At 44.1% G+C, this 26,441-nt stretch overlaps 1 protein-coding gene and 1 long non-coding RNA gene across 5 annotated transcripts in view; one reads left to right on the forward strand and one right to left on the reverse strand.

Annotated features, from left to right (window-relative positions):
• RHEX (regulator of hemoglobinization and erythroid cell expansion) overlaps positions 1 to 25,542 on the forward strand; it is a 38,961-nt gene extending 13,419 nt beyond the window's left edge. Inside the window, exons 1-6 of one of the 3 annotated variants that reach the window (XM_011746877.3) lie at positions 2,674 to 2,756; positions 21,511 to 21,605; positions 21,847 to 21,947; positions 23,232 to 23,375; positions 24,720 to 24,781; positions 25,330 to 25,542. In XM_011746877.3, coding sequence (XP_011745179.1) covers positions 21,577 to 21,605; positions 21,847 to 21,947; positions 23,232 to 23,375; positions 24,720 to 24,781; positions 25,330 to 25,530 — 537 coding nt within the window. In that variant the 5' untranslated portion in view covers positions 2,674 to 2,756; positions 21,511 to 21,576 and the 3' untranslated portion in view covers positions 25,531 to 25,542. Of the gene's footprint in view, positions 1 to 2,673; positions 2,757 to 21,510; positions 21,606 to 21,846; positions 21,948 to 23,231; positions 23,376 to 24,719; positions 24,782 to 25,329 lie in introns of those variants that run through there. The other 2 variants (XM_011746876.3, XM_024793797.2) reach the window with 2 other exon arrangements.
• Positions 827 to 25,336, reverse strand: LOC105484836 (uncharacterized). 2 transcript variants are annotated; one of them, XR_011613293.1, is made up of 7 exons: positions 25,078 to 25,336; positions 18,747 to 18,850; positions 17,727 to 17,883; positions 15,970 to 16,167; positions 2,646 to 2,767; positions 1,508 to 1,629; positions 827 to 960 (listed from the first exon to the last, which is right to left on the reverse strand). It is a non-coding gene; the product is annotated as an uncharacterized lncRNA (long non-coding RNA). The 2 variants fall into 2 exon arrangements; XR_011613290.1 differs by lacking the exon at positions 18,747 to 18,850.
• Positions 25,543 to 26,441: the final 899 nt, after the last annotated feature.

The following is a 26,441-nucleotide window of genomic DNA, read 5'->3' on the forward strand; positions in this document are numbered from 1 at the left end:
TTTATATATATATATATACACACACACACATATATATACACACACATATATACACACACACACACAAAATTTATATATATATATACACACACACATATATATAAAATACACACACACACACACACACGCATATACACAACATAGCAAAATCTTGTCTCTATATGTATGTTGCCCAGGCTGGTCTCAAACTCCTGGGCTCAAGCCATCTGTCTGCCTTGGCCTTCCAAAATGCTGGAACTACAGGCTGAAGAGTCGTTTTGAGCAAATTATCTTCTCATCATCAGCAAGTATTTGCATGTAGTAAGGACTGGACATGATGCATGTATACACCATGCATATGTAACACAGCACCTTAAATCACTCATTTATCCATGCCACAAACATGTACCAAGCACATGCTAGGTACAGGCACAATCCCGGCTGGTGGGGAAACAGAGAATAAGGCACAGACTTCAATTATTCTGACTTTGCTATTTAAAGCAGGGTTGTGGATGACATGTAATACACAAAACCATGAGATTTTAGAGCAGAAAGGATGCTGGAAATGATCCAATCCAAAATTCTTATAATGAGATATAAGAAAAATGTAGTCCAGAGAGGATAAATGCCTCAGAAGTTCAAGTCAGGTGGATTTTCTAATAAACTCTGATGTGTCTTATAAAGATGGAAGCATATTGCTGCAACGCAGTCCTAGCAAGAGTGTGCACAAAAGTGTAACTTAAATAAAGGAATCATTATCTCTGACATGTGGTAAAAATGCCCCATCACTGTCCTTAATCAAATGAGGATCTCTAAAATGACACTGAAATACGTCATGTTCAAAGATCTTTAACAACCCTATGATCTTGTGAATCTTGGAGTAGCATGATGGAAGGTTCTGGTCCGAGAGTGGTCCACACAGAGGCTAGAGCTGCATGCATGTTATGCAACATTGGGTGCTGCCATATCTACACTGGGTTCCTGTGAATGGATAATAGAAATAGCAAGTCAAGCATCTTGGCATCACCCCACAGTTAGCTGTAGCTAGAATGGATTACTTAGTGTCCATGGCTGAGTCAGGAGCAGAGCGAAGTGTGTATTGATGCTGGCAGGGCAAACCTAGAGCCGGTGGAGAGCCCAGTTAGGAAATCACTCCACATGGCTACCAGTGTTCTTCTGCTTTCCTCAAATCATGAGTGATAAAGGGGCTTCATGTTTTTAACAGGAACTCTGCAAAGGGAAGCAAACTGCAGCTATAGACGTAATTCCACAGTGAGCTGTGATACATCAACGGGTCATAAAACACTGAAAGGGACTCAGCCCAAGGGGTGGCTTTCTGACTTACATTTAGAGAATAAAAATGTTAATAGTGGCCGGGCGCCATGGCTCATGCCTGTAATCCCAGCACTTTGGGAGGCCGAGGCGGGTGGCTCATGATGTCAGGAGTTCGAGACCAGCCCCTGACCAGCGTGGCGAAACCCCGTCTCTACCACAAATACAAAAATTAGCCAGGCATGGTGGTGCGCACCTGTAATCTCAGCTGCTCAGGAGGCTGAGACAGGAGAATCGCTTGAACCCAGGAGGCGGAGGTTGCAGTGAGCCGAGATCGCGCCATGGCACTCCAGCCTGGGCAACAGAGGGAGACTCCATCTCCAAAAAAAAAAAAATGTTAATAGATACCATCTGTTGTTCACTACAGAAAGGATATTCTGTTAAGTGCTTTGCCTACTTATTTATATTATTTAACCTTAAACAACCTTATGAGATTTAAAAAATATCAGGTATTTATTATTAACCCAATTTTACAGATGAAAAAACTGACAATCAGAGAGGTTAACTAACTTTTCCCATGTCACCCAGCTACCAAGTGGTGCAGCCAGGATTGAAACCTGATTATATCTAACTCAGAAGCTGTTACTCAAATTGCACCAGGCAATTTGTTCGCAGCAAGGGACTGACATCGTAGAGGCCTACAAGTCTGTTTTCTTTGTTTGTTTTATATCTGGGTCATTTTATCCTCCTCCCATTCTTCTTTCCTCTTAAGTTTCTATTTTGGGGTTTTAGAGCCCCCCCAAAGAGCCTGAAATCAGCCTTCCTTCCCTTCCTGTTGTTATCGTACAAACTGTAACAGCCATTTTTGGTTGGCCTCATTTGATGCTTAATGACAAAGAAGTTGTCCTCAAAAATTTATTCTTATCTATTGCCCTACTTCCCCTACTCACTTAATCTTTGACTACATCACATATAGATTCAGAGATGAGCTAGGTTGGAAGGGATCTTTGCTAATGTCTGAGACCTACTTCTTCATTTTATAGAGGAAGAACATGAGTCCCTTTAGGGGAAAGCAAATTGTCTGAGCTCATGTGACACATTGGTGCCAGAGCTGGGACTTGATCTCAGGCCTCTTAACTCCTCCTTTAGGGCCCTTTCCACTCTACCTGGCTGCGTGTGTATTTGCGGTATTTAAATGGTGCCCACAGGGAGAAAAAGAGATTACTAATCTCCATCTACACAAACTGTCTGTACCAGGGAGCTGGGCAGAGCATGGCCAAAAGAGACAGGCATCATCTCTCCCTTTACCCTGCTGTACTCAATGAGCGAGATTGCTATCTTCTGAGTGGCAGCGTCCCCGCCTTGTTGGAAATGTTGAAACACTTGTGACTGACCTCAGTGACACAGAAGTTTCTGGGTAGGGGCTGGACTCGGGTCGGGGAGATGTTTCCGTTAGGACATCGCTGAAACACAGACTAGGATCAGACTGAGCTCGTAGCCCTGGGGTAAGTACTGTCTGTGGAGACAGGATTTTAAATTAGTTTGCAATGTGCATTTGTTTGCGAACATGTACGTGTGGAAGTTTTAGAGAGGATTCTCTGTTTATGGGCTGAGATTCCAGGGTGTGGAATTCAGCCTGCAACCAGCTTACAGCGAGCCTAAGATTACACTTTATAGACATGAATTTCTTGTGCCTGAGGCATCTCTCTGCACTAGCAGCAGCAGCCATCGGGGATCTGGCCAGAAGGTACATGGACTTTGGGTCCAGCAAAAACCAGTTCCAAATCCTCACTCTGCTCACCTTTTGTGAGCCTCAGTTTCCAGCTTCCTCATCTGTAAAATGGGCATAAAACACCCACCTTACAGGGTTGCTACGTGGATTCAGACAATGTACATTTAGTGCCAGTACAGTGCTCCACCAATAGCAGCTGTGAAGTTTCCTTTTTAAGTCAAATGGGAACCAGATCTCAGAGCCTATCTCCCCCATAAACATCCCATAGGAGTGTTTTCCCTGAGAAAACATTCTGAGCAGCAAAGGACTAGTATGTGTGGACGGAGGAGAGCCAGCCTGGGAGTTTTAAAATTTTATGAATGGAGGTCAGAGAATGTGCACCATCAAAGAAAAAGGCCATGTGAGCATCTGGACAAGGAAAAGCTAATAACAGCACAAAACAGAAACAGTTGACCCTTATATAGAGCTTACTATCTGCCAGGGACTGTTAAAAGAGTTTTACGCAGATTGGCCCATTTACTCCTCACAACCCTAAAGACGTGAGTGCTATTAAGAGCCTTAGTTTCCATTTGAAGAAACCAAGGCACCAAGGTGTTAAGGGACTTCACTGAATCAGTGAAAGAAAACTCTTCTGGAAAATTTCATTACAGAAGAGTTAGATCAGGCCTTTCTCCATCTCTCCAACCTGGGAGGGGCTCAGACAATGCGGTGCTGGGAAGCATGTATCAGGTACCCAAGGATGGGCTAATCCTTCTTCTTGTTCTGTGTGTTGACCTATTTTGTGAGCATTGGCAATTCTACCCAATTCAATGCCTTGAGTAGGATCTGTCACATAATTGGTGGAACCCAATGCAAAATGAAAATCTGGGGTCCCTTACTCAAAAATTATTATGAATTTAAAGATGACAGGCACAAAGCATTAGGCCAATCATGGGGTCCTTGTGAGCACAGGGCCCTACTCGTCTGCACGGGTTGCAAGCCCATGAAGCCAGCACTGGCCCTGAATTCCGACAAGGAGGCAGGAATGGTACTGGAAGTCTCCGTGGTCTCATGTAGCCCTCCTAATAATTCTGAGCTCCCCACCCTCCCTGGGTTGGAGAGATGGAGAAATGCCTGGTCTAACTCTTCTGCGCTAAAGTTCTCCAGAAGGGTTTTCTTTCACCGATTCAGTCAAGTCCCTTAACACCTTGCTGCCTCAGTTTCTTCAACTGGAAAATAAGTCAAATAAAGAGACATTTGACTGCCCAATTGAAAGAGGAGAAAAGTGAGACTCTGAGACATTAAGTGGCTCCCCCAAGGTTAAACAACATTTATTATATGCGAATTGACTTAGTGGCAATGTGTACAGAGTGTTACACATTGAAATGCTTTTTCCACCCCTATCCCCTCCGTGTCTCTAAGTACTGTGCTATGAATTGTGGAGTGTAATATATGCAGTCTCAGCCAACAAGGTGCATAATCTGTAGAAGGTGCCTAGTTTTCCTAAAATTTAGTAGGCCAATCGATGAAACAGAATAATTTGACCCCTTCCAGTTCATCTGGAGTTTTGTGGGAACTAGCAAAATGAATCCGTGAATACTGCTTGAGTAGCTTGCAACCTTTTGTATTCTTGCTGATTTAGTCTTGGAACGAAGTTGCATCCACATTGCATTCATCTCTAATAGTTTCCTGCAAAACTGCTTTCCCCAAAATTACTAATTAGAAACTCTGGATGACTTGCTTCCCTGCTAGAAATTGGCAGTGCTTGCACCTAGAAGTAAGTGTGACTGGAGATGTGGTTTATCTACTTGAGGCTCAAAGTTGCTCTTTCTCGTTAATTTGAATCTCACTTTTTAGTCCATTTTAGAAAAATTATAAAATAACAAAATGTCGCAACTAAATTGATTTAGCCCACCCCTCTCATTTTATAGACAGGGGAACTGAGGCTCAGGGAGAGGAAATAATGTGCCCAAGGAATGTATAAAGTTGTTGAGCTGGAATGTTCATCTAAGCTCTCATGCCATATTCCAGATGAGCCCTAGCCTCATAACCACCTGGGGTGAGGCCCCTGACATGGTGATGAGAGCCAAAGAGAATTCAGGCAAGATTTCTCTGATATGAGAATGAAGGTGATCCTGTAACCCTCTGTTGGCCTTTTCCCCATGATATTTGGCAGACTCCATCCCTCCCTTCCCTCAGCCTGGCGTTTTGACCTTCTTTATTCCCTGGTGAGTGACTCATTGACAGTCATAGGAACAGGCATTGTTTGGGACCAGGGATGTCGCAGGACCTCGTGGTTTTGTATATTGTGTTGCTCCCACCTGAAAATCATGAGTGGGCCCAGTGTTCTTACAAGGCCTTATGGAAATGGGTGTGTTTATAAATTTAAGACAATTTTGAGTTGAATGTTCTGGTCCAAGGATCATCCCCTGGTACCCATATATGCCAGGCTCTCTACCGAGCATTTTCTTTTTTTTTTTCTTTTTGTGGAGAATGGGGTCTCACTGTGTTGCCCAGGTTTGTCTCAAGCTTCTGAGCTCAAGCCAACCTCCCACCCCTGCCTTTCTAATTGTGATTATGCGTGTGTGCCACCACGCCTGGCCAGCATTTTCAATACTGAATGCAATGTGGTGAAGGCTCTGGCCTCAAACCACCTGTGTCTGAATTCTGTCCCCTTCACGGGGGATTAGAAGCTGGTTTTCTCATATGTAAAATTGAGAGAACAATAGTATCTACCTCATAAGGTCGTTATTCTGAGGATTAAATAATTGATGCAAAATGTTTTTTATGATACCGGCATATACATGGTAAACACAAGACATGTTTGAGTTAAAAACATGAAACAGGCCAGGCACGGTGGCTCACACCTGTAATCCCAGCACTTTGGGAGGCTGAGACAGGAGGATTGCTTGAGCCCAGGAGTTTGAGACCAGCCTGGGCAACATGGCAAGATCCTGTCACTACGAAATTAAAAACTTAAGCCAGGCATGGTGGTATGCACCTGTGGTCCCAACTACTCAGGAGGCTGAGGTGGGAGGATTGCTTGAACCCAGGAGGTTGAGGCCACAGTGACCTGTGCTTGCACCACTGGACGCTCCAACCTGGGCAACAGAGCAAGACCTTGTCTCAAAAAAAAAAAAAAAAAAAAAAAACCCATAAAACAGGTGCCATCCCCATTTACAGATATAACCCCGAAGTTGGAAAAATAAAGCAACTCACAGCTAGGAAGGCCAGAACTGAGGTCCTAAACACAATCTATTTGGCCCCTAAGTCTCTGCACCTGACCAGCTGCCTATACTCACTTGTGTGGTCGCTTTGCATTATACTCAGATGTTTCCACATTATGCTCTTTACGTGTGGTCAAATAGAAATCCAACTTTGTTAGAAGACAATCAATTCCACTAAAGCTGCCCCAAAGCCAGGGTTGGCAAGACACCTTTAGCTAGATTGCTTTTCTCCCCTCCTTCCATCCATCCATTACCTGTCCTTCAAACAATTTCCTCTCAGTGACTCTTCCCTGAACATTCTACCGCTTGGGGATCTCTTTTTCCTCTGAACTATAATGCATTATTGATACCACTCCTTCTGACAATTCATTATTCTTCACCTGTGTCATCTCTTCCACTTTTTGACTTTTCACATATTAATGTCTCGATTTTCCAAGTACAAATGAGCTCTTGAAAGTGCAAATGGCCTTTTCTTCTTCGCGCCATCAAGAGTATTTCACACAGGACCATGTGCATGGACCACTTGATAAATATTTGATTGATTGAAATTCAGACATTCAAGTGATCATCTCAATGTTCTATTAACTCCTGGGCTCAAGTGATCCTCCCACCTCAGCCTCCCAAAGTGCTGGGATTACAGGTATGAGCCATCATGCCCGGCTTTATGTTCACGTTTTACAAAATTGTGATTATATCTTATGTAACTAAATACAACTGCATTGTACATTTTCATAGAACAGATTTCTTTCTCCAGATGAATTCTTCCTAAATGTAATTTTAAATGACCCCGTGGTCTTCCATTCAAAGCCTCAATCCTCATTTCTCCAGTTTTTGTTTTTTTCTTTAGATTGCTTCCCATTTTTCACCTTTATAATGACACTGTACAGAGCTCTTTTGCATAACAGCTTTAGTCTGTTCTGGATTGTTTGCAAATTGTCTGCTCTACACTCTTTACCCATTTGTTATTTGGGGGTCCTAGTGTTTTTCTTAACAATTTATAAAAACCAAAGATGCAAAATCTTTAAAATTGTGGTTTGCCTTACTTGTTTCAGGTTTTGGTTTTTTTTTCTGTTTGCCTTTAAATTTTGTTAATATGTGAAGTTCTAATAGTTTAGAGCCAAATCTATTTTTCATGTATTTCTTTGTGATTTCTTCCATTGCATATAAACTGAGAAAGTTTTCTCTCATCTGGGGATTTAATAAAGATTTTAAATATAGTAATATTCAATCCTAATTTCTTCTAATTTTAATGGCTTGATTTTAAAATATTTACCTCCTTAATCCATTTGGAATTCATTTTGCTATCTAGGGGTTTGATCTAAGTTATTTTCTTTTTTTTTTTTTTTTTGAGACGGAGTCTCGCTCTGTCGCCCAGGCTGGAGTGCAGTGGCCGGATCTCAGCTCACTGCAAGCTCCACCTCCCGGGTCTACGCCATTCTCCTGCCTCAGCCTCCCGAGTAGTTGGGACTACAGGCGCCCGCCACCTCGCCCGGCTAGTTTTTTGTATTTTTTAGTAGAGACGGGGTTTCACTGTGTTAGCCAGGCTGGTCTCGATCTCCTGACCTCGTGATCCGCCCGTCTCGGCCTCCCAAAGTGCTGGGATTACAGGCTTGAGCCACCGCGCCCGGCCCTAAGTTATTTTCTTTTTCCTTACAGGTAGCTAAACCATTGTCTTGGGGCCAATATTTGTTAAATAATGATTTCCTTTCCTCCACTTGCTTTGTGGACTACTCTTATAACATTTACTGTACACAGTAGCACATTTTTTCAAATCTACACTTCTCTTAAAAAGTGGTAGTCAGAAATCTACCTTACAACAATTTCTTTTCTTTTCTTTTTTTTTTTTTTTGAGACGGAGTCTTGCTCTATCCCCTAGTCTGGAGTGCTGTGGCACAAACTTGGCTCACTGCAATCTCCATCTCCTAGGTTCAAGCGATTCTCCTGCCTCGGCCTCCAGAGTTGCTGGGATTACAGATGCCCACCACCTCACCCAGCTAATTTTTGTATTGTTTTAGTAGAGATGGGGTCTCACCATATTGGTCAGGCTGGTCTCGAACTCTTGACCTCAGGTGATCCACCCTCCTCGGCCTCTCAAAGTTCTGGGATTACAGGTGTGAGCCACTGCACCCAGCCCACAATTCCTTTTCAAACGTTTCCGCTCTTTTTGGTTGTTCTTATGTTTTCCCAGATACATTTTAGAGTAAACTCAAGTTATAAAAAACTCACCATAATTTTTATTAGAATTGTATTAAGTCTATAAATTAACTTTAAAACTGATTTTTAAATGTTACAGCTTCTCAATCTGAAATAGCGTCTTTTTATGAGTTTAAGTCTTTTATGTCTCTCAATAAATTTTTATTTTCTTCAAAATAATTTTCTTATAATTAATATTATTTTTAGGTATTTCTATTGTTGTAGTTGCTAAATCTCAGGGTATTTTTCCCCGTTCTATTTTATGTCTGTTGCTAGTATAACAGTAAGAATAGCTGGTAATTTTAGAATATTTATTATATCTACAGGACTTTACTGAGCAATCTCATTAATTCCTCTAGTTTTGCAATGAATTCCTTTGGGATTTCTAGGTATAAAATCATATATTTTGCAAACAAGAATGAATTTGATTTCTCCTTGCCCAAAACTATACTTTCATTTTGTTAATGTAGCAGCTGACAGCTCAGGCTCCAGCACCTGCCTGCCTGAGCACAAAGGCTGATGAACTGTTTTTGTCATCTTGAGTATATTAGGTAGCCTTTCTGTGTCTTAAAAAATGTTAATTAAAAATAATAATAGTATCTACCTCCTGGGGTGGTTGTGGGAATTGGATGAGTTAATGTATATAAAAGTGTCTGCCACATAAAACATGCTCAATAAATATTCAATACCCTTATTACTATTAGAGATTGGAGGAACTTTCCATTTCCAGAAACTAGAACTTCTAGTACTCGTTTCAGATAAGGGTTGCAGCATACACCCTTGCTCTCAAATAGTTGCTAAAATAATTTACCATTTCGTCAGATACTGATTATTGGTGCAGTAATCAATACTGCACCAACTTGTTATTCTTTATTATAGTAAGAAACAATCCTCATACTTTTATTAACTTCGAAAATCAGTAATAAGTGTTCAGTTTATCCAGCACATTTTGGCACTTTACCAAGATCATAATTTTAAAAATTTGATCTATCAATGTTGTATTTGTATTATATAAAAGACAGCTTCCTGACATGATTGGGATTTAGGATTTTGAGTCAGTTGGTTTAGGAAACATGAATCTTCCAGCTGGCAAAGCGGCAAATTTTTTAATCTTCTTAAGCCTTAGTTTCCTCATCTATGAAGTAGTGGTAATGTCTCTCTCTCTCTCTCTCTCTCTCTCTCTATATATATATATATATATATATTTTTTTTTTTTTTTGAGACGGAGTCTGGCTCTGTCGCCCAGGCTGGAGTGCAGTGGCCGGATCTCAGCTCACTGCAAGCTCCGCCTCCCGGGTTTTTTACGCCATTCTCCTGCCTCAGCCTCCTGAGTAGCTGGGACTACAGGTGCCCGCCACGTCGCCTGGCTAGTTTTTTGTATTTTTTTTAGTAGAGACGGGGTTTCAACGTGTTAGCCAGGATGGTCTCGATCTCCTGACCTCGTGATCCGCCCATCTCGGCCTCCCAAAGTGCTGGGATTACAGGCTTGAGCCACCGCGCCCGGCCGTAATGTCTATTTTTGTAGAGTGAGAGGATTAAAGCACACGGAAAACACTCAGTGTTAGTTTCCATCTTTGTTATAATCAATTTCCTCAACGTACTGGGCTAACTTCTTGATATTACCATATATACCTCTGTATTCATAAATGAGATGGACCCCAAAGTTTCTGTCTTCCTGTGCCCTGTATTGGCTTGTGGAATAATAATTATGTGTTCCTTAAAAGTTTGAAACTCCTCATTTGTCAAACCATCTAGACAGGTTTTGAGGAAATAAGTCTGATAATGCTTCTAATTTCTTTCTCTTTCTTTCTTTCTTTCTTCTTCCTTTTTCTCTTTCTTTTTTCTTTCTCTTTCTTTTCTTTTCTTTCTTTTCTTTTTGATAGAGGTGGGGTCTTGCCTTATTGCCCAGGCTTATCTCCAACTCCTGGGCTCAAGCTATTCAACTGCCTCAGTCTCCCAAAGTGCTGGGATTACAAGTGTGAGCCACTGGGGCCAGTCAATGCTTTTAATTTCTAAATAATAATAGCTTGCATTCATTGGATGCTTATTACTATGTGCCAAAAGTTCTAATAACTATTTCACATAGCTCATCTAATTTCATCCTCAGAAGTAGTTGTCATTTATATTTGTCTTATCTAGTCCCACAATTAGTTATTGTTCCCATCTTATATATTAAAAGACTGAGGCTTTGAGAGGTTAAATAACGAGGCCAAGCTCATGCAGAGAATGAGCTGGGATTTGAACCCAAGCAGTTTGACGCCAGGTTCTTTGCCTTTAATGCCTAGATACCATGCTGCTTCCTAAACTTATTTTTTGTTATTTTGGTTTGGTTTTGGTCTAAGTTTTCCATGCCATATGGAATCAATTTTGTTAATTTATATTTTTCTAGGAAACTATCCATTTTACTGAGATTTCATCAAAAAAATTTTGTAGTCTAACAATTTTTTAAAAATCTCTTCTTTTTTTGGTACCTCATTTTTGTTGAAAAATTTTAATCCCTTCTGTTTCTGAGATTAATAGTCCCTATACTATTAATTCGGTTTATTTGTGTTTCCTCCTTTTCTTCATTATTGGAAACTGCATATTAAACTGGGGGAGAAAGTCTAGCAATGTGGAGGAGGCTGGATATTACAAAATGGAAATAAAGATTTTTTTCTTTTTAAAATTTCCATTTCCATCAGCTTTGCTTTCTTTTCACCTTACTTCACTCCAACCTTTAAAGAGCAGGATGCTCAGGGCTCAAAAGAGCCTTAGGAGTACTTTGCCAAGCTCCCTAATTCACCAGGGCCTAGAGGGGACGTCTCCCTGTCCAAAGTCACACTGTTAGCAAGTGACAGACCCAGGAGAAGGCAGGCCCTAGCTCCCTTCTTTCCCCTTCTTTTGTTCTCCCTTCTTTTTGTTCTCTTTCCCTTATACCTTAGCTAATGTTAAAAACAACAAATTAATGGAGACTGCAAAGAAAGTTTACAGCTACTTCATTTGAAAAGATGGATAAAGTCAGCTGACAATGTTGATTATAATTACTTTGATCCATATGATTTTTCTTTTCTTTTCTTTCTTTTTTCTTTTTTTTTTCAGACAGAGTCTCACTCTGTAGCTCAGGCTGGAATGCAGCGATGTGATCTTGGCTCACTGCAACCTCTGCCTCCCAGGTTCAAGCAATTCTCTGCCTCAGCCTCTCGAGTATCTGGGATTACAGGCACCTGCCACCTTGCCTGGCTAATTTTTGTATTTTTAGTAGAGATGGGGTTTCACCATCTTAGCCAGGCTGGTCTTGAACACTTGACCTCGTGATCCTCCCGCTTCGGCCTCCCAAAGTGCTGGGATTACAGGTGTGCGCCACTGCGCCTGGCCTAATCCATATGATTTTTCATAGAAATCATCTTCTATTGTGATCTTGTTTTAAATCATTCTTTCTAGAATAAACCTATCCAAAGAAAGCATGGCGTCTGGCAGGAAAGTGGGTGTCTTTTTATTCCCCCCTGATGTTACGCTGCACCTGTTGGAAAGGCCATGAGAAAGCTCCTGTATCAGTGGAGGAGGGAAACTTAATAAAATGGAATCCAGCCTTAATTACAAGTCTGAAGCAAACAGAATAAATGCTGTTAGCACTGGGACGAAGTGGGGTTTTTTTAGTGGGGGGAGGAGGGACAGGGTTTTACTCTGTCACCCAGGCTCTTCTCAAACTCCTGGTCTCAAGTGATCCTTCCATCTCGCTCTCCCAAAGTGCTGGGATTACAAGCATGAGCCACCATGCCCAGCCTGAAGTTTGGTTTTGAGGTGCCTGGCAGGGCACTACATTAGTGTGAGATCTGGGTGCCAAAATTCAGCACAGCATAAGAGGACAGGACCGTCCCTACCTCGAGGATGGAACAAGGCATGCCAAACATAGTCCATGTGCTTTTTCACAACATAATTACCTTAAATTGCCCATTTCCTGGTTATTTGGGGTGTGTGTGCGCACACCCGCGCATGTGCCCAAATGGGCAGATGTCTCTGCTGACTGTCTGATCAGCAGTCTATAATTAGACCCCAAGGAACAACCGGCTCATTGTGGTTAGAGCCATTAGCCACTTAAATAATGACATCTGTCATAATTTTCATACCTCACCCTGTCCTGGATCTTATCTCCAAACTGTACTCAAAACAAATGCCTAAATTTTCTAAAGTAGACCAATCCAATTTTTAATAATTCTAGTCACCATTGTGGTGGAGGATTTTAGGGTTGAATAATACCTAGTTACTGAGTGCCTCCTGTCATGCGCGTCCATGTGAAGAGACCACCAGACAGGCGTTGTGTGAGCAACAAGGCTGTTTATTTCACCTGGGTGCTGGCGGGCTGAGTCCGAAAAGAGAGTCAGCAAAGGGTGGTGGGATTATCATTAGTTCTTATAGGTTTGGCATAGGCGTGCAAAATACATTCTTAAGGGCGGAGGAGAATATTACAAAGTACCTTCTTAAGGGCAGGGGGAGACTATATCGTATCAGTTAGGGTGGGGCAGGAACAAATCACAATGGTGGAATGTCATCAGTTAAGGCTATTTTCACTTCTTTTGTGGATCTTCAGTTGCTTCAGGCCATCTGGATGTATACGTGCATGTCACAGGGGATATGATGGCTTAGCTTGGGCTCAGAGGCCTGACATTCCTGTCTTCTTATATTAATAAGAAAAATAAAACAAAATAGTGATGCAGTGTTGGGGCAGTGAAAATTTGTGAGGGTGGTATGGAGAGATAATAGGCGATGTTTCTCAGGGCTGCTTTGAGCAGGATTAGGGGCGGCATGAGAACCTAGAGTGGGAGAGATTAAACTGAAGGAAGATTTTGTGGTAAGGGGTGATATTGTGGGGTTGTTAGAAGGAGTATTTGTCATATAGAATGATTGGAGATGGCCTGGATAAAAGTTTGGATGAATTGAGAAACTAAACGGAACACACAAGGTCCAAATAAGAGAAGGAGAAAAACAGGTATAAAGGACTAAGAATTGGGAGGATCCAGGACATCCAATTAGAGAGTGCCCAAGGGGGTTCAGCGTAATTACTTGCTTGGTTGGCGAGTTTTGGGGCTCTATCCTTGACAGAGTCCTCCTTTTTAAGTTGGTGACTGAGCTTGGTGAGGTGTGTTTTTAAAAGACCATTAGTCCGTTCTACCTTTCCTGAAGATTGAGGATGGTAAGGGGTATGAAGGTTCCACTGAATACCAAGAGCCTAAGAAACTGCTTGGGTGATTTGACTAGTAAAGGCCGATCCATTGTCGGACTGTATAGAGGTGGGAAGGCCAAACCCAGGAATTATGTCTGACAGAAGGGAAGAAATGACCATGGTGGCCTTCTCAGATCCTGTGGGAAAAGCCTCTACCCAGCCAGTGAAAGTGTCTACCCAGACCAAGAGGTGTTTTAGTTTCCTGGCTCGGGGCATGTGAGTAAAGTCAATTTGCCAGTCCTGGGTGGGGGCAAATCCCCGAGCTTGATACGTAGGGAAGGGAGGTCACAGGGCCTGAACAATCCCTGAGGAGTAGTAGAATAGCAGATGGAACACTGAGAAGTGATTTCCTTGAGGATAGATTTCCATGATGGAAAAGAAATGAGAGGTTCTAAGAGGTGGGCTAGTGGCTTATAACCTACATGGAAGAGGTTATGAAATGATGACAGAATAGAATGGGCCTGTGAGGCTGGAAGGAGATATTTTCCTTGGTCCAAGAACCATTTGCCTTGTGTGGGAAGAGATTGATAGGTGGAAGTTTCAGTGGGAGAATAGGTGGGAGTGACCGATGAGAAGGAGAAAAACTGGCTGTGAGGGAAAAAAGTTGGAAGCTAGCTGCTTCTTTAGCTACCTTATCAGCATAAGCATTGCCCTGAGCAATGGGATCTGATGCCTTTTGATGGCCCTTGCAGTGAATGACTCCAGCTTCCTTTGGAAGTAAAGCAGACTTGAGAAGAGTTTTTATTAAAGAGGCATTAATGATGGAGGATCCTTGCATAGTGAGGAAACCTCTTTCAGCCCATATAACAGCATGGTGGTGTAGGATATGGAAGGCATATTTAGAGTCAGTATAAATATTAACACGTAGTCCCTTTGCAAGAGTGAGGGCCCAAGTTAAGGCAATGAGTTTGGCTTGCTGAGAGGTAGTGGAGGGGGGCAGAAAGTATATGCATCAGGTGTGAGGAAGAAAATGATTTTGGAAGTTATGAGAACTGTAGAGAGTGAGTTGAGCATAGTTTGTGATTTTTGAGGGCCTCTAAAACTATTAAAGCAGTGGCAGCTGCCACATGCAGACATGAGGGCTAGGCTAAAACAGTAAGGTCAAGATGTTTGGACAGAAAGGCTACAGGGCGCGGTCCTGGCTCTTGTGTAAGAACTCTGACCGCACAGCCCTGCACTTTGGCTGTGTATAATGAAAAGGGTTGGGATGAGTTAAGGAGAGCTACTGTGGGAGCGGCTTCTAGGGCTGCTTTTAAGTAATGGAAAGGAGCAGCAAAAGGATTTAGGATCTATGGGATCAGCTAGGTTTGCTTTTGTGACTTTATATAATGGTTTAGTCAGGATGATAAAACCAGGTATCCAAAGGCAGAAGTACCTAACCATGCCTAGGAAGGAAATAAGTTGTTGTTTTTTGGAAGAGATTGGGGTTTGGGAGATTAACCGGACACAATCAGCAGGGAGAGCTCGTGTGTTTTCATGAAGAATTATGCCGCGATAGGTAAGAAATGAGGAAGAAATGTGGGCTTGACTGAAGTAATGGGGGCTGTCTGTGAAGCCTTGTAGCAGTATAGCCCAGGTAAGTTGCTGATCCTGATGGGTGTCAGGGTCAGTCCAAGTAAAAGCAGAGAGAGGCTGGGATGAAGGGTGCAAAGGAATAGTAAAGAAAGCATGTTTGCAATTCAGAACAGAATAATGGGTTGTGGAGGGGTTGTGGAGGGAGGTATTGAGGATAGCAGAGTCTGTGGGTTTGGCACCATGAAGTTGATAGGCAAGACAATTTGGTTGATAAGGCGTAGATCCTGAACTAACCTGTTCAGGCTTGTCCGGTTTTTGAACAGGTAAAATGGGGGAATTGTAAGGAGAGTTTATAGGCTTTCAAAGGCCATGCTGTAACAGGCGAGTGATAACAGTCTTTAATCCTTTTAAAGCGTGCTGTGGGATGGGATATTGGCATTGAGTAGGGTAAGGGTGATTAGGTTTTAATGTTATAATAATGGGTGTGTGATCAGTTGCCAGGGAGGAAGTAGAGGTATCCCATACTTGTGGATTAAGGTTGGGGGATATGAGAGGAAGATGCGAAGGAGGCTTTAGGTTGGGAAGAAGGGTGGCAATGAGATGTGGCTGTAGTCCAGGAATAGTCAGGAAAGCAGATAATTTGGTTAAAATGTCTCAGCCTAATAAGAGAACTGGGCAGGTGGGGATAACTAAAAAGGAGGACGTAAAAGAATGTTGTCCAAGTTGGCACCAGAGTGGGAGAGTTTTAAGGGGTTTCGAAGCTTGGCCGTCAATAGCCACAGCAGTTACAGGGGCAAGGGAAACAGGCCCTTGAAAAGAAGGTAATGTGGAGTGGGTAGCCCCTGTATCGATTAAACAGGGGATGGACTTACTCTCCACTGTAAGAGTTACCCGAAGCTCCACATCCGTGATGGTCCAGGGGGCTTCCTAGGCGATCAGGCAGCATCAGTCTTCAGCCACTAAGCCGAGGAGATCTGGGAAGGAATCGGCCAAGGAACGCTGGGTTTGGGCTCCAGGAGCTTTAGGAGCGGCGGCGATGAGAGTCAGACAGTCCGACCTCCAGTGGGGGCCTGCACAGACAGGGCACGGCTTAGGAGGAATCCCGGGCTGCAGGCATTCTGAGGCCCAGTGACCAGGCTTTTGGCATTTGAAGCAAGGTCCACTAGGAAGTTTTGAAGGAGCTGTGGCTTGGATGTTCTGAAGTTTTTGTATGCTGGAGACGTGGTTGTGGGTTGTCTTACAGCCGAGGCAAGTAGCTGTAACTCAGAGATGCGTTGTCGTTTGGCTGCCTCTTCTCTATTGTTGCACACCTTGAAGGCAAGGTTAATTAAGTCCTATTGTGGGGTTTGAGGGCTGGAATCTAATTTTTGGAGCTTTTTCTAATGTCGGGAGGGGATTGGTTAATAAAATGCATATTGAGAATAAGACGGCCTTCTGGCCCCTCTGGGTCTAGGGCGGTAAAGCCCTAGGGTTGTTGCCAAATGGGCCATGAACTGGGCTGGGTTTTTATATTTGATGAAAAAGAGCCAAAATGCTAACTGCTTTGGGAGAGGTCAGATGAAGAAAAAGGAGCATTAACCTTGACTATGCCTTCAGCTCCAGCCACCTCTTTAGGAGGAAATTGTTGGGCACGTGGGGGAGGGCTAGTCAGGGAACAAAACTGTAAGCACGACTGGGTATGAGGAGAGGAGGTGGTAAAAGGATTATAGGGTGGGGGAGCAGAGGCTGAGGAAGAATTGGGACCTGGCTCGGCCTGGCAAGGAGCAGCCTGGGGAGGAGGGTAGAGGTCAGATGAGTCCACAGAAAAGGAAGATTCAAAGGACTCAGAGCTTGGGGTGGAGACTGAAGGAACAGACAGGAGAGAAAGAAGAAAGATTTGGGACGAGTTGCATTGGGAGAAGGGAGGGACCAATGTGTAAAAGAATGCCTAGACGTCAGTCACCTCAGACCATTTGCCCATTTTTCGACAAAAATTATCTAGGTCTTGTAGGATAGACAAACTGAAAGTTCCATTCTGTGGCCACTTGGAACTACTGTCGAGTTTGTACTGGGGCCAAGCAGTATTGCAGAAGAAAATAAGGCATTTAGGTTTTAGGTCAGGTGTGAGTTGAAGAGGTTTTAAGCTTTTGAGAACACGGGCTACGGGAGAAGAAGGGGGAATGGAGGGTGGAAGGTTGCCCATAGTGAAGGAGGCAAGCCCAGAGAAAAGAGAGGGTAGAGATACAGAGAAGGGGGTGGAAGGTGAGCAGCCCTGGGCTGCAATGTGGGTGAGCAGCCAAAGCAGGCGTCCCTGCAATTGACTTGCCACCAAGGACATGTGGGTGAATGACCAAGGCAGGTGTCCCCGTGGTGAACAGACACCAATGAAATGTGGGTGAATAATCAGGCAGTCATCCCTGCAGTGATTAAACACCAAGGGAAGACTATTTTCCCGAGTCCATGACTGGCACCGGAGTTTTGGGTCCACAGATAAAATGTGTCTCCTTTGTCTCTACTAGAGAGGAAAAAGAACTGGAATTGGAAGGACAGGGAGAATGAAGGGTAGTGAGAGAAGAAGATTGAAGGGTAGCGAGAGAGGAAGATTGAAGGGTAGGGAGAGAGGCTGGAGAAGAGTGAAAAGACCGCTTACCTGATTTGAAATTGGTGAGATGTTCCTTGGGCTGGTTGGTCTGAGGACCCGAGGTCATAGGTGGATCTCCTCATGGAGTGAGGGCAAGGACAGGGGACTGGTCTCCTGAAGGAGTCCTCCTGTCCCAGGTCTTAGGCACCTAATGTCGTGTGCGTCCCTGTGAAGAGACCACCAAACAGGCTTTGTGTGAGCAACAAGGCTGTTTATTTCACCTAGGTGCTGGCGGGCTGAGTCCGAAAAGAGAGTCAGCAAAGGGTGGTGGGATTATCATTAGTTCTTATAGGTTTGGCATAGGCGTATAAAATACTTTCTTAAGTTGGGGGGAGACTATTACAAAGTACCTTCTTAAGGGCAGGGGGAGAATATATCATATCAGTTAGGTGGGGCAGGAACAAATCACAATGGTGGAATGTCATCAGTTAAGGCTATTTTCACTTCTTTTGTGGATCTTCAGTTGCTTCAGGCCATCTGGATGTACACGTGCATGTCACAGGGGATATGATGGCTTAGCTTGGGCTCCGAGGCTGACACCTCCTATGTTCCTGGAATTGTGTAAAGGTCTTTACAAACAGCATGAATCACTGAGCTCATGCAAGAACTCTGTGAAGAAGGAAGCTATTATTCTTCTCATTTTATAGATACAGAAATTATTAAACCAAGACCCTGAGTTCAGTGATTCACATCTAGAAGGGAACAGAACTGAAATTCGTATTTAAGACTGTTGGACGTCCGTACTGTTTACTGTTTTCATTTGGATGAGCTGCTCTGTGTCATTTGGCTAGTAGAGGTGACAGGGTCTTACTCTGTCACCAGGCTGTTGTCAAACTCCCAGCCTCAATGATCCTTCCACCTCGCTCTCCCAAAGTATATGCTCTGAGTATATGCTCAGAATATATTCAAATGTGGAAGAAGGTGTAGGCAATCTAGTTTTGTATAAAGGGCCAAAATAAGGTATTAATTTTAAAATAATGGAACATATATCAAATTCAGTGATTCTCAACTGGGAGCAAATCCTCCTACCTCAGGGGGGCCTTTGGAAATGTGTAGGGTAATTTGGGGTCCTTTTGGCCATTACACTGGACTGTTACACTGGGGTGCTTTCAGGAGGCTCCATGACCTGCAGTCTGCAAAACAATTTTAGACAATAAGGACTTGTCTGGCTCCAAATGTCAGATACTACCAAGAAACACTGATCAAGGGCAATGGTAGGAATTTGAAATGATACTACAAAACTCAAAGGTGGCAAACTCAAATGCCTTTAGGGATTAGTCAGCAAGTGAAGAAATCACATCCCATTTTAGGGACATACAAATTCAAATCACTAAAGCACTTCATCAGACAAAAAGTAGGTGTCAAATGTGGCCTGTGGATAGCCAGGTTGGAGCCTTTTAATGGGGGTTTTTCTGACCCAAAAACATGTTTATGATATATTAAAAGAAAAAAAAAGCTAACAATCTGTATGATTCCATGTTTTAAAGGCATTGTCTCTGTGTACACACATATTTGCATATATACTTGCACTTACATTCGTGAAAATATTTAGACAATTTTCTGGAAGGATATGGAATAAGATTTGGGGTAATTTCAGCCTGGCACGGTGGCTCACCCCTGTAATCCCAACACTTAGGGAGGCCGAGGCGGGTGGATCACCTGAGGTCGGGAGTTCGACCAGCCTGACCAACATGGAGAAACCCTGTCTCTACTAAAAATACAAACTTAGCAGGGCGTGGTGGTGCATGCCTGTAATCCCAGCTACTTGGGAGGCTGAGGCAGGAGAATCGCTTGAACCTGGGAGGCAGAGGTTGCAGTGAGCGGAGATCGTGTCATTGCACTCCAGCCTGGGCAACAATGTGAAACTCCATCTCAAAAAAAAAAGATTTGGGGTAATTTTTTTTTTATATATACCAGATCTCACTCTGTCACCCAGACTGGAGTGCAGTGGCATGATCATGGCTCACTGCAGCCTCGACCTGGACTCGGGTGATCCTCCCACCTCAGCCTCCTGGGTGGCTGAGACTGTAGGCATGTGCCAGGCACACCTAGCGGATTTTTTTGTATGTTTTGTAGAGATGGGGTCTTGCTATGTTACCCAGGCTGGTCTTGACCTCCTGGACTCAAAAAATCCACCTGCGTCAGCCTCCTGAAGTGCTGGGGTTATAGGTATGAGCCACTGTGTCTGGCTCAATTTGGGGCAATTTTCTAAAACGCGTTGCTCATTCATATTTTTAATTCTTTGACGACAAATGTCTACTAGTTGCATAATTTTAAATAAATAAAGTAGAAGAGGAGCCTTAAAAAATAAAAACTTTGAGTGTAATATTGGAGGACAGCCCGGGCAACCTACTGGCCGACCCCCTCGAGGGGAGAATCGTATCTGTGATTAAGGAAAAATGAGACATTCAGTATTAGACAATCAACACTAAAGCACCTGAATTCCTTTAAAAGTGGAACATTGTTGCTTTCTCAAACACACTGGCCTAGCTTCTAGCCCCCTTCCACAATTTTCATTTCTTTCATGATACAATAAAGCTCTTCTGGTAAAGCCCAGACTTCCTTGCGCAGCTGCCCTGGCAGGGGTCTTGAGGAACCCCAGATGAGGCTTGAGAAATCAGGATCTGTACTGAAATGTATCTTAGTGGGGGGCTTATCCAAAATTAGACAAGAGCAGGACATTTTCAGTACAGCTCTCCCCTTTTTTCAATCAAGCCACCAAATCCTTCAAGATCATTGTTTTTTCTGAAAAATCTCTGTCTTGCTTTATTGCAATCATGTTTGTGTTTTCTTTCCAGTGTGTTGGCTCTACACTTTTTATTTTGTGCACAGGTCCCTTTTTCTTTTTTTTTTTTTTGAGATAGGTCTTGCTCTGTCACCCAGGCTGGAATGCAGCAGCACCATCTCAGCTCACTGAAGTCTCAACCTCCTTGGCTCAAGCGATCCTCCCACCTCAGCCTCCTCAGTAGCTGGGACCACAGGCACATGCCACATGCCCGGCTAATTTTTATATTTTTAGTAGAGATGAGGTTTCGCCATGTTACCCGGGCTGGTCATGAACTCCTAGGCTCAAGTGATCTGCCCACCTCAGCCTCCAAAAGTGCTGGGATTACAGGGGCAAGCCATCCTACCTGGCCCAAGTCAATTTTGACTGAACTTTCTTTGTGGAGTTTGCTGATCATTGGGCAATAACGGATTTTCTATCCATTTGTCTAAGGACTCCGAGGAGGTGAGAGGCACATAATTTCCTGGAGTCTTTTCTCGTTCGCTGTCTGGGTCAGTCCCCAGGGTCCCTGCCTCCTGCCTCCCTGCGGCCCTCCTTACCAGCAACTAGTCACAGCTCTCCTACAGAAAGAACCCAGAAACCCTGCTGGTAACAAGGTGACCTGTGGTGCTTCTTGGCACTGGGTGCAGGGACAAATGGAGAGAGAGCTCCAGCACAAACAGGAAGGGGAGTTCTCCCATCTAGAACATTGCTGCTTTTCACTCCCCACCTACCCCTTTCACATGCTGAATCTATATCAAATAAGGAACTCATATCTGGATTCTGAATCCACCTTTATAAACCGAACTAGACAGAAATCTTTGGGAGTGAAAATGTTAAGTGCACTTTACTCATTAAATTTCCTTAGGAGAAGTGTCTAGAAGGTATCATGTAGGAAAGTGGAGACTGAAGCAAGTATGATGAATAAACTGGGCATGTGTCACAATTGATCTTCAAGTAGCTGAGTTTGCCCAAGGGAAATTTGTATAAAGAGCCGTGGAGTCCTGACCAGCTCCTTACCTCTTGCAGATCTCCAGCACCCTACTGAGAGACGAGGTGCCAGGGTGGTTCCCGAAAGTGCCTGAGCCCCAACTTATGAGCAAGGAGCTCATCATGCTGACAGAGTGAGTAGGCCCAAGAAAAGCAGGAGCAGGGTTCCCACCAAGCTAACTGGTGTAGCTGGCTTCCAAGCACACACACCACCCTTCCTGGCTGCCCCAGCCTTGTTGTCCAGAGAGGCAAAGGGACCTACCCTGGGACACGCAGCAATGCCAGATGTCTGCCTCCAGCCAGGACAGGGATAGATTTGCAATTGTATTCACATCTCTGCAATCTCTGACTTTGCCCCTTTTTCTTTCCCTACAGGGTCATGAAGGTCTGGCATGGCTTAGTGATTGCAGTGGTGTCCCTCTTGCTGCAGGCCTGCCTCCTCATCGTCATCAACTACCTGCTCAGCAGGCAAATCGGTAACTGGCTCAGCGTCCTCTTCCCTCCTAGTCACTCTCAGAGACCATTCTTGAGCCTCCAGCAGCACAAGACCCCTTTGGAGTTCCCAAATGTCACTCAAAAACCTACCAGAGGACCCACCAGCCAAATCCTTCCCCCTCCACACCTCCCACCCTACCCCATAACTGTAATTGGGTAATCCCCACTCTGACCTCACCTTTTAACCAACTATTTCTGGCTGGAAGTGACCATCCATATCCTTCCACTACCCAGACCTTCTGCCTAGACACAGCTTTTGCAATGCCTGTGAGGAAGTGCTCGTGTAACCTGGGTCTAATTAATTTTCTTCATCACTGCCAAAGGACTGAACATGAAGAAATGGCCTTGAATTACAACAGAAGGAAATATGGCTAGACTTAGAGATTAAATTCTTGAACTGATATACAATAGAAGGGAGTGAAGCTCAGTCCTGGAAAGGCATTTCAATTAGGGAAAATAAGGCAAGATGCTGCTGCTTTGGTTGTGCTAAGAGAAAGGACCAGGCAAGATGATGTTTTGAGGGTCTCTCTAGTTAAGTTGAGCTTCATTCATCCGTTTGTTCATTCATTCATTCAACAGATATTTCTTGAGGATCTAAGGCTATACAACAGGGAACAAAACAAAAATTCCTACCCTCGAAATCTTTCATTCCATGAGGAACGTGTTAGGCACACAGTAGCAAGAGCAAAGAGGCCGGGCAGCTGGAGCGGGCAGAGAGAAGCAGGAGAAAGCCAGAGGGGAGGGAGGAGTGAGCCCTCCAAGGCTGGGACTTGGCTTTTTCCAAGTGAGGTGCAGAACCACGCCAGAGTTTTGAGCACAGCAGTGCTGAGGTTTGAAGGGATCTTTCTGAAAGGTTTGCTTTATTGAGGGCAGTGTTCAGAAGGCACTGATTCAAGAGCCGATGTGCCCAACCCAGGCAGCTTCCACTTTTTTTTTTTTTTTTTTTTTTTGAGATGGAATCTCACTCTGTACCCCAGGCTTGATTTCTGTGGCACAATCTCGGCTCACTGCAACCTCTGCCTCCCGGGTTCAAGTGATTCTCTTGCCTCAGCCTCCCTAGTAGCTGGTATTACAGGCACACATCACCATGCCCAGCTAATTTTGTATTTTTAGTAGAGACGGGGTTTCCATGTTGACCAGGCTGGTCTTGAACTTCTGACCTCAAGTAATCCATCCACCTCGGCCTCCCAGATTGCTGGGATTACAGGCATGAGCTATTGTGCCCGGCCACCTTCTACTTTTGATCCCTCCCTTCTCCCTTCTAGTCCACCAGAGTGAACAGATACTGAAAGCGTCCAGGCTCCAGGTCCCCAGGCCCAGCCCTGCCCACCATCATCCACCTGCTGCCAAAGAGATGAAGGAGACTCAGACAGAAAGAGACATTCCAATGTCTGATCCCCTTTACAGGAGTGAGTAAGGGGTTGAGGGGAGAACTTGTCTCGGCGCTTACTTTGCTCTGTCTGGACACCCAGGACCTCCCTGCAGCAACCCCGTGGGCCCAAACCTCTAGGCTGAGGATTCTTCACACCCACATCAGGACAGCCTTGCCAGCCTACTTTTTTCAGAAAGCTGTTTTATTCTACTTCGTGGGGGAGTTCCTGCTGAGTTTGTGTGGGTCTAAGTTCTTTTCCGGGTTTAATCGTGTGCAAATGATTGCAGGGGGCTTGGGAAATGTCCCTGCTCTTCTCTTTGTAAAGCTGTGGCATCTTTTCTTCGGAATGATCAGCTAATAGTGGAGTTAGAATTTCACCCGCCTCTGCCTGCCTCCACCATGGCTACTGCTATGTCAGTGTTATTGACTGGCTCCTTAGTTGGCTCCTCCACAGTCCTTAGAGGGACCCTTCTTCATGGTCTTAGATCTGCATGGGTATCTGAGTGTATAAATGCGAATCTTGCTGCTGGTTCAAATCTATATCACCCTCCTGCAAGTGAGCCAATAGGTCACGATTCACAGTGGAAATGACTGCTTTGGCAACAAGGCAACTCCCGGATGGGGGCTCACTCACCGGAGATTGCACTTCTTCCACTGGTTTATCTCTTGATTGGTTTGAATTTGCTCTGTCCTGATTTTATCTTTTCAGTTGAGACAGTTGAGACATGGCCTCAGTGCCTGCCTGTGGGGACCTGCGGGTGCTGCTTATATGCATGTTTCAGCAGAACTGGAGAGGCACTGGCCTTACCCTAACCCCTGGCCCCAAAGCTTCACCAGAGCCTGGCTGGAATCAGAGATTGTTTAGCTGGCAGGGACCTCAGAGACTCTTGCTCAACCCTCTTGTCTTGGGGGGGATGAAAACCAGGGCACCAAAAGAGATGTGATCTGCCTAGATTTAGTGACAGCTTTGGACTAGAAGGTGTAACTTCTGAGGCCAAGGCTGTTTGCATTGGGCCACATTGTCCCAGCATGTTCCTCCTGACTTTTCTTTCTAGAAGACAGCCCTTTCCAAGCACAGTCAACCTAGTGTATTTTTTAAAATTAGTTTTAGATGCAGTTGAATGAAGCGGCAGTGCCTGGCCTCTTGGACATGTCCCTGCCTATTTTTGGAGACTTTCTCTCCCCCAACTCTTGCCCTATTCTGTTTCTCCTTCTTCCTCTTTTGGGGTCTCTGTATCTCTCTTCCCTACCCCACTTTGTGTTGCTGGCTCTGCCTCTGTCTTTATCCGATAATAAGCCAATTCTCCCTTCCATTGTCTCTATCCTCTCTTAACACCCTCTGGCTTGCTTTGGAAGAGGAATCGTTTCTATTTCTCCCCAGATGGCAGCGACACATCCTCAGATAGCTCGGACAGCTCCTGCAGTTCGCCTCCCGCCTGCCAGGTAATTGATGTGCCCAGTGATCTCAGACCAACATATGCCATCTGGGGGTCCCTGCTGCAAAACACTGAAAACTCAGGTTACCCCAGCTATAGAGTGGGAGCAAGAAAAGAGGGGTTCTTGAGTCATTACAGCATCTTCAGGTGAGGGGAGTCAGGCTTCCACCCATAACCCATATCAGCATGGATCACCCAAACAAAGTGGGTCTGAACAGACTATAAAAATGAAAGTGCTGATGGGAAACCCTCTCCCCATGCCCCAGTCATTGGGCTAAAGTCTGCTCTGAGTCCTGATCTCACTTGAATTGAGTCTCAGCATCTTCCTGTTGCCTCCACGTGCTCGTCTGTAATCCCATTCCCTGCAGACAGGTGGAACAAAGTCACTGGTACTCTTCCTCGCTGCCCTGGACTGCTCTCAGACACAGCTACTTGGACCCAGATCTTCCCCACCAAGCCATGGGCAAACCTCTTTGAGTAAGAGTTCAGTCTGGGTCTTATTTCCTCCAAACGTGGTAGGGATCTTGACCCACATGTCTCTGCTTTTCTCCTAAGGACACCAAGGATGTGGATTACACACAAGTCATCTTTTCGGCCCCTGAAGAACTAAAAAATGACTCCGCCCTGGACTATGAGAACATAAAGGAAATCACAGATTATGTCAATGTCAATCCAGAAAGCCACAAGCCCAATTTCTGGTATTTTGTCAACCCTGCTCTGTCTGAGCCAGCGGAATACAATCAAGTGACCATGTGAATTCCAGATATTTTTAATGGGGTCCAGTTCTCTACAGATTCTTACATTTAATTTGTAGGGAAATGCCATTTTCCCCCCTTAAACAAGGCATAGGGCTCACAAATCTATGGAAACAGGCCAAAAAGAATGTGGAAAAGAAAGCTGACAAACACACAGAGGTCCTCAAGACCCTTGGACTCCTGGTCTGTACCCAATAAAGGCTGTTTATTCCTCAAAAACAAAAACAAGACTTGGGTATGAAAACAGGCCTATGCCCCGGCAAGAAAGATTCCGATCAGATGTTAGGAAGAACTTTCAGGTAAAGTATGAGAACCATGGAGTCCATTAGCAGAGACAGTGCTGAAGTCTCTCCCCAGGGAAAATTTTAAAAAGGTTTAATCGGCTGTTGTAGAGTTCTATTTGGCAATCTCATGGTTAAATGACTTCTCTTTGAGCTCTTTAATTATTGGCAATAAACAACTTCTTTAAAAGTTTTAAATAAAATAGCAACCACCACCAGTTCTTCTTTTCCTGTTGCCTAACCCTGCAGTTTTCCTCGTTTTCAGTGACGTGTTTTGTTGAGTAATCCTTCTCGGCCCTCAGAACTTTAAATAGTGCATTTACAAAGCCCAGCATCCATCAACCTTTGAATCTGCTATTTCTTATAAGCTAAAGAGGACAAATGGAATTCCGGTAAATATCAATCAGCGTCATAATCTCTTATTCCAAGAAAAATCTCCCAAAGCTCAATCTAATACAATTTAAGATTCATTCCTGGTTTAAAAAAAAAAAAAAAAAAAAAAAAACGACTAGGAATACAGGGACACTTCCTAACTCAATTAAGAATGATTTATCTCAAATCAGGAGATTACATGATATTTAACTGTAATCTCCTAGACACAGTCCTATTAAGTCAGAAACAAAGTAAGAAT

This window comes from Macaca nemestrina, chromosome 1 (genome assembly GCF_043159975.1).
Source record: "Macaca nemestrina isolate mMacNem1 chromosome 1, mMacNem.hap1, whole genome shotgun sequence".
Lineage (NCBI taxonomy): Eukaryota > Metazoa > Chordata > Mammalia > Primates > Cercopithecidae > Macaca > Macaca nemestrina.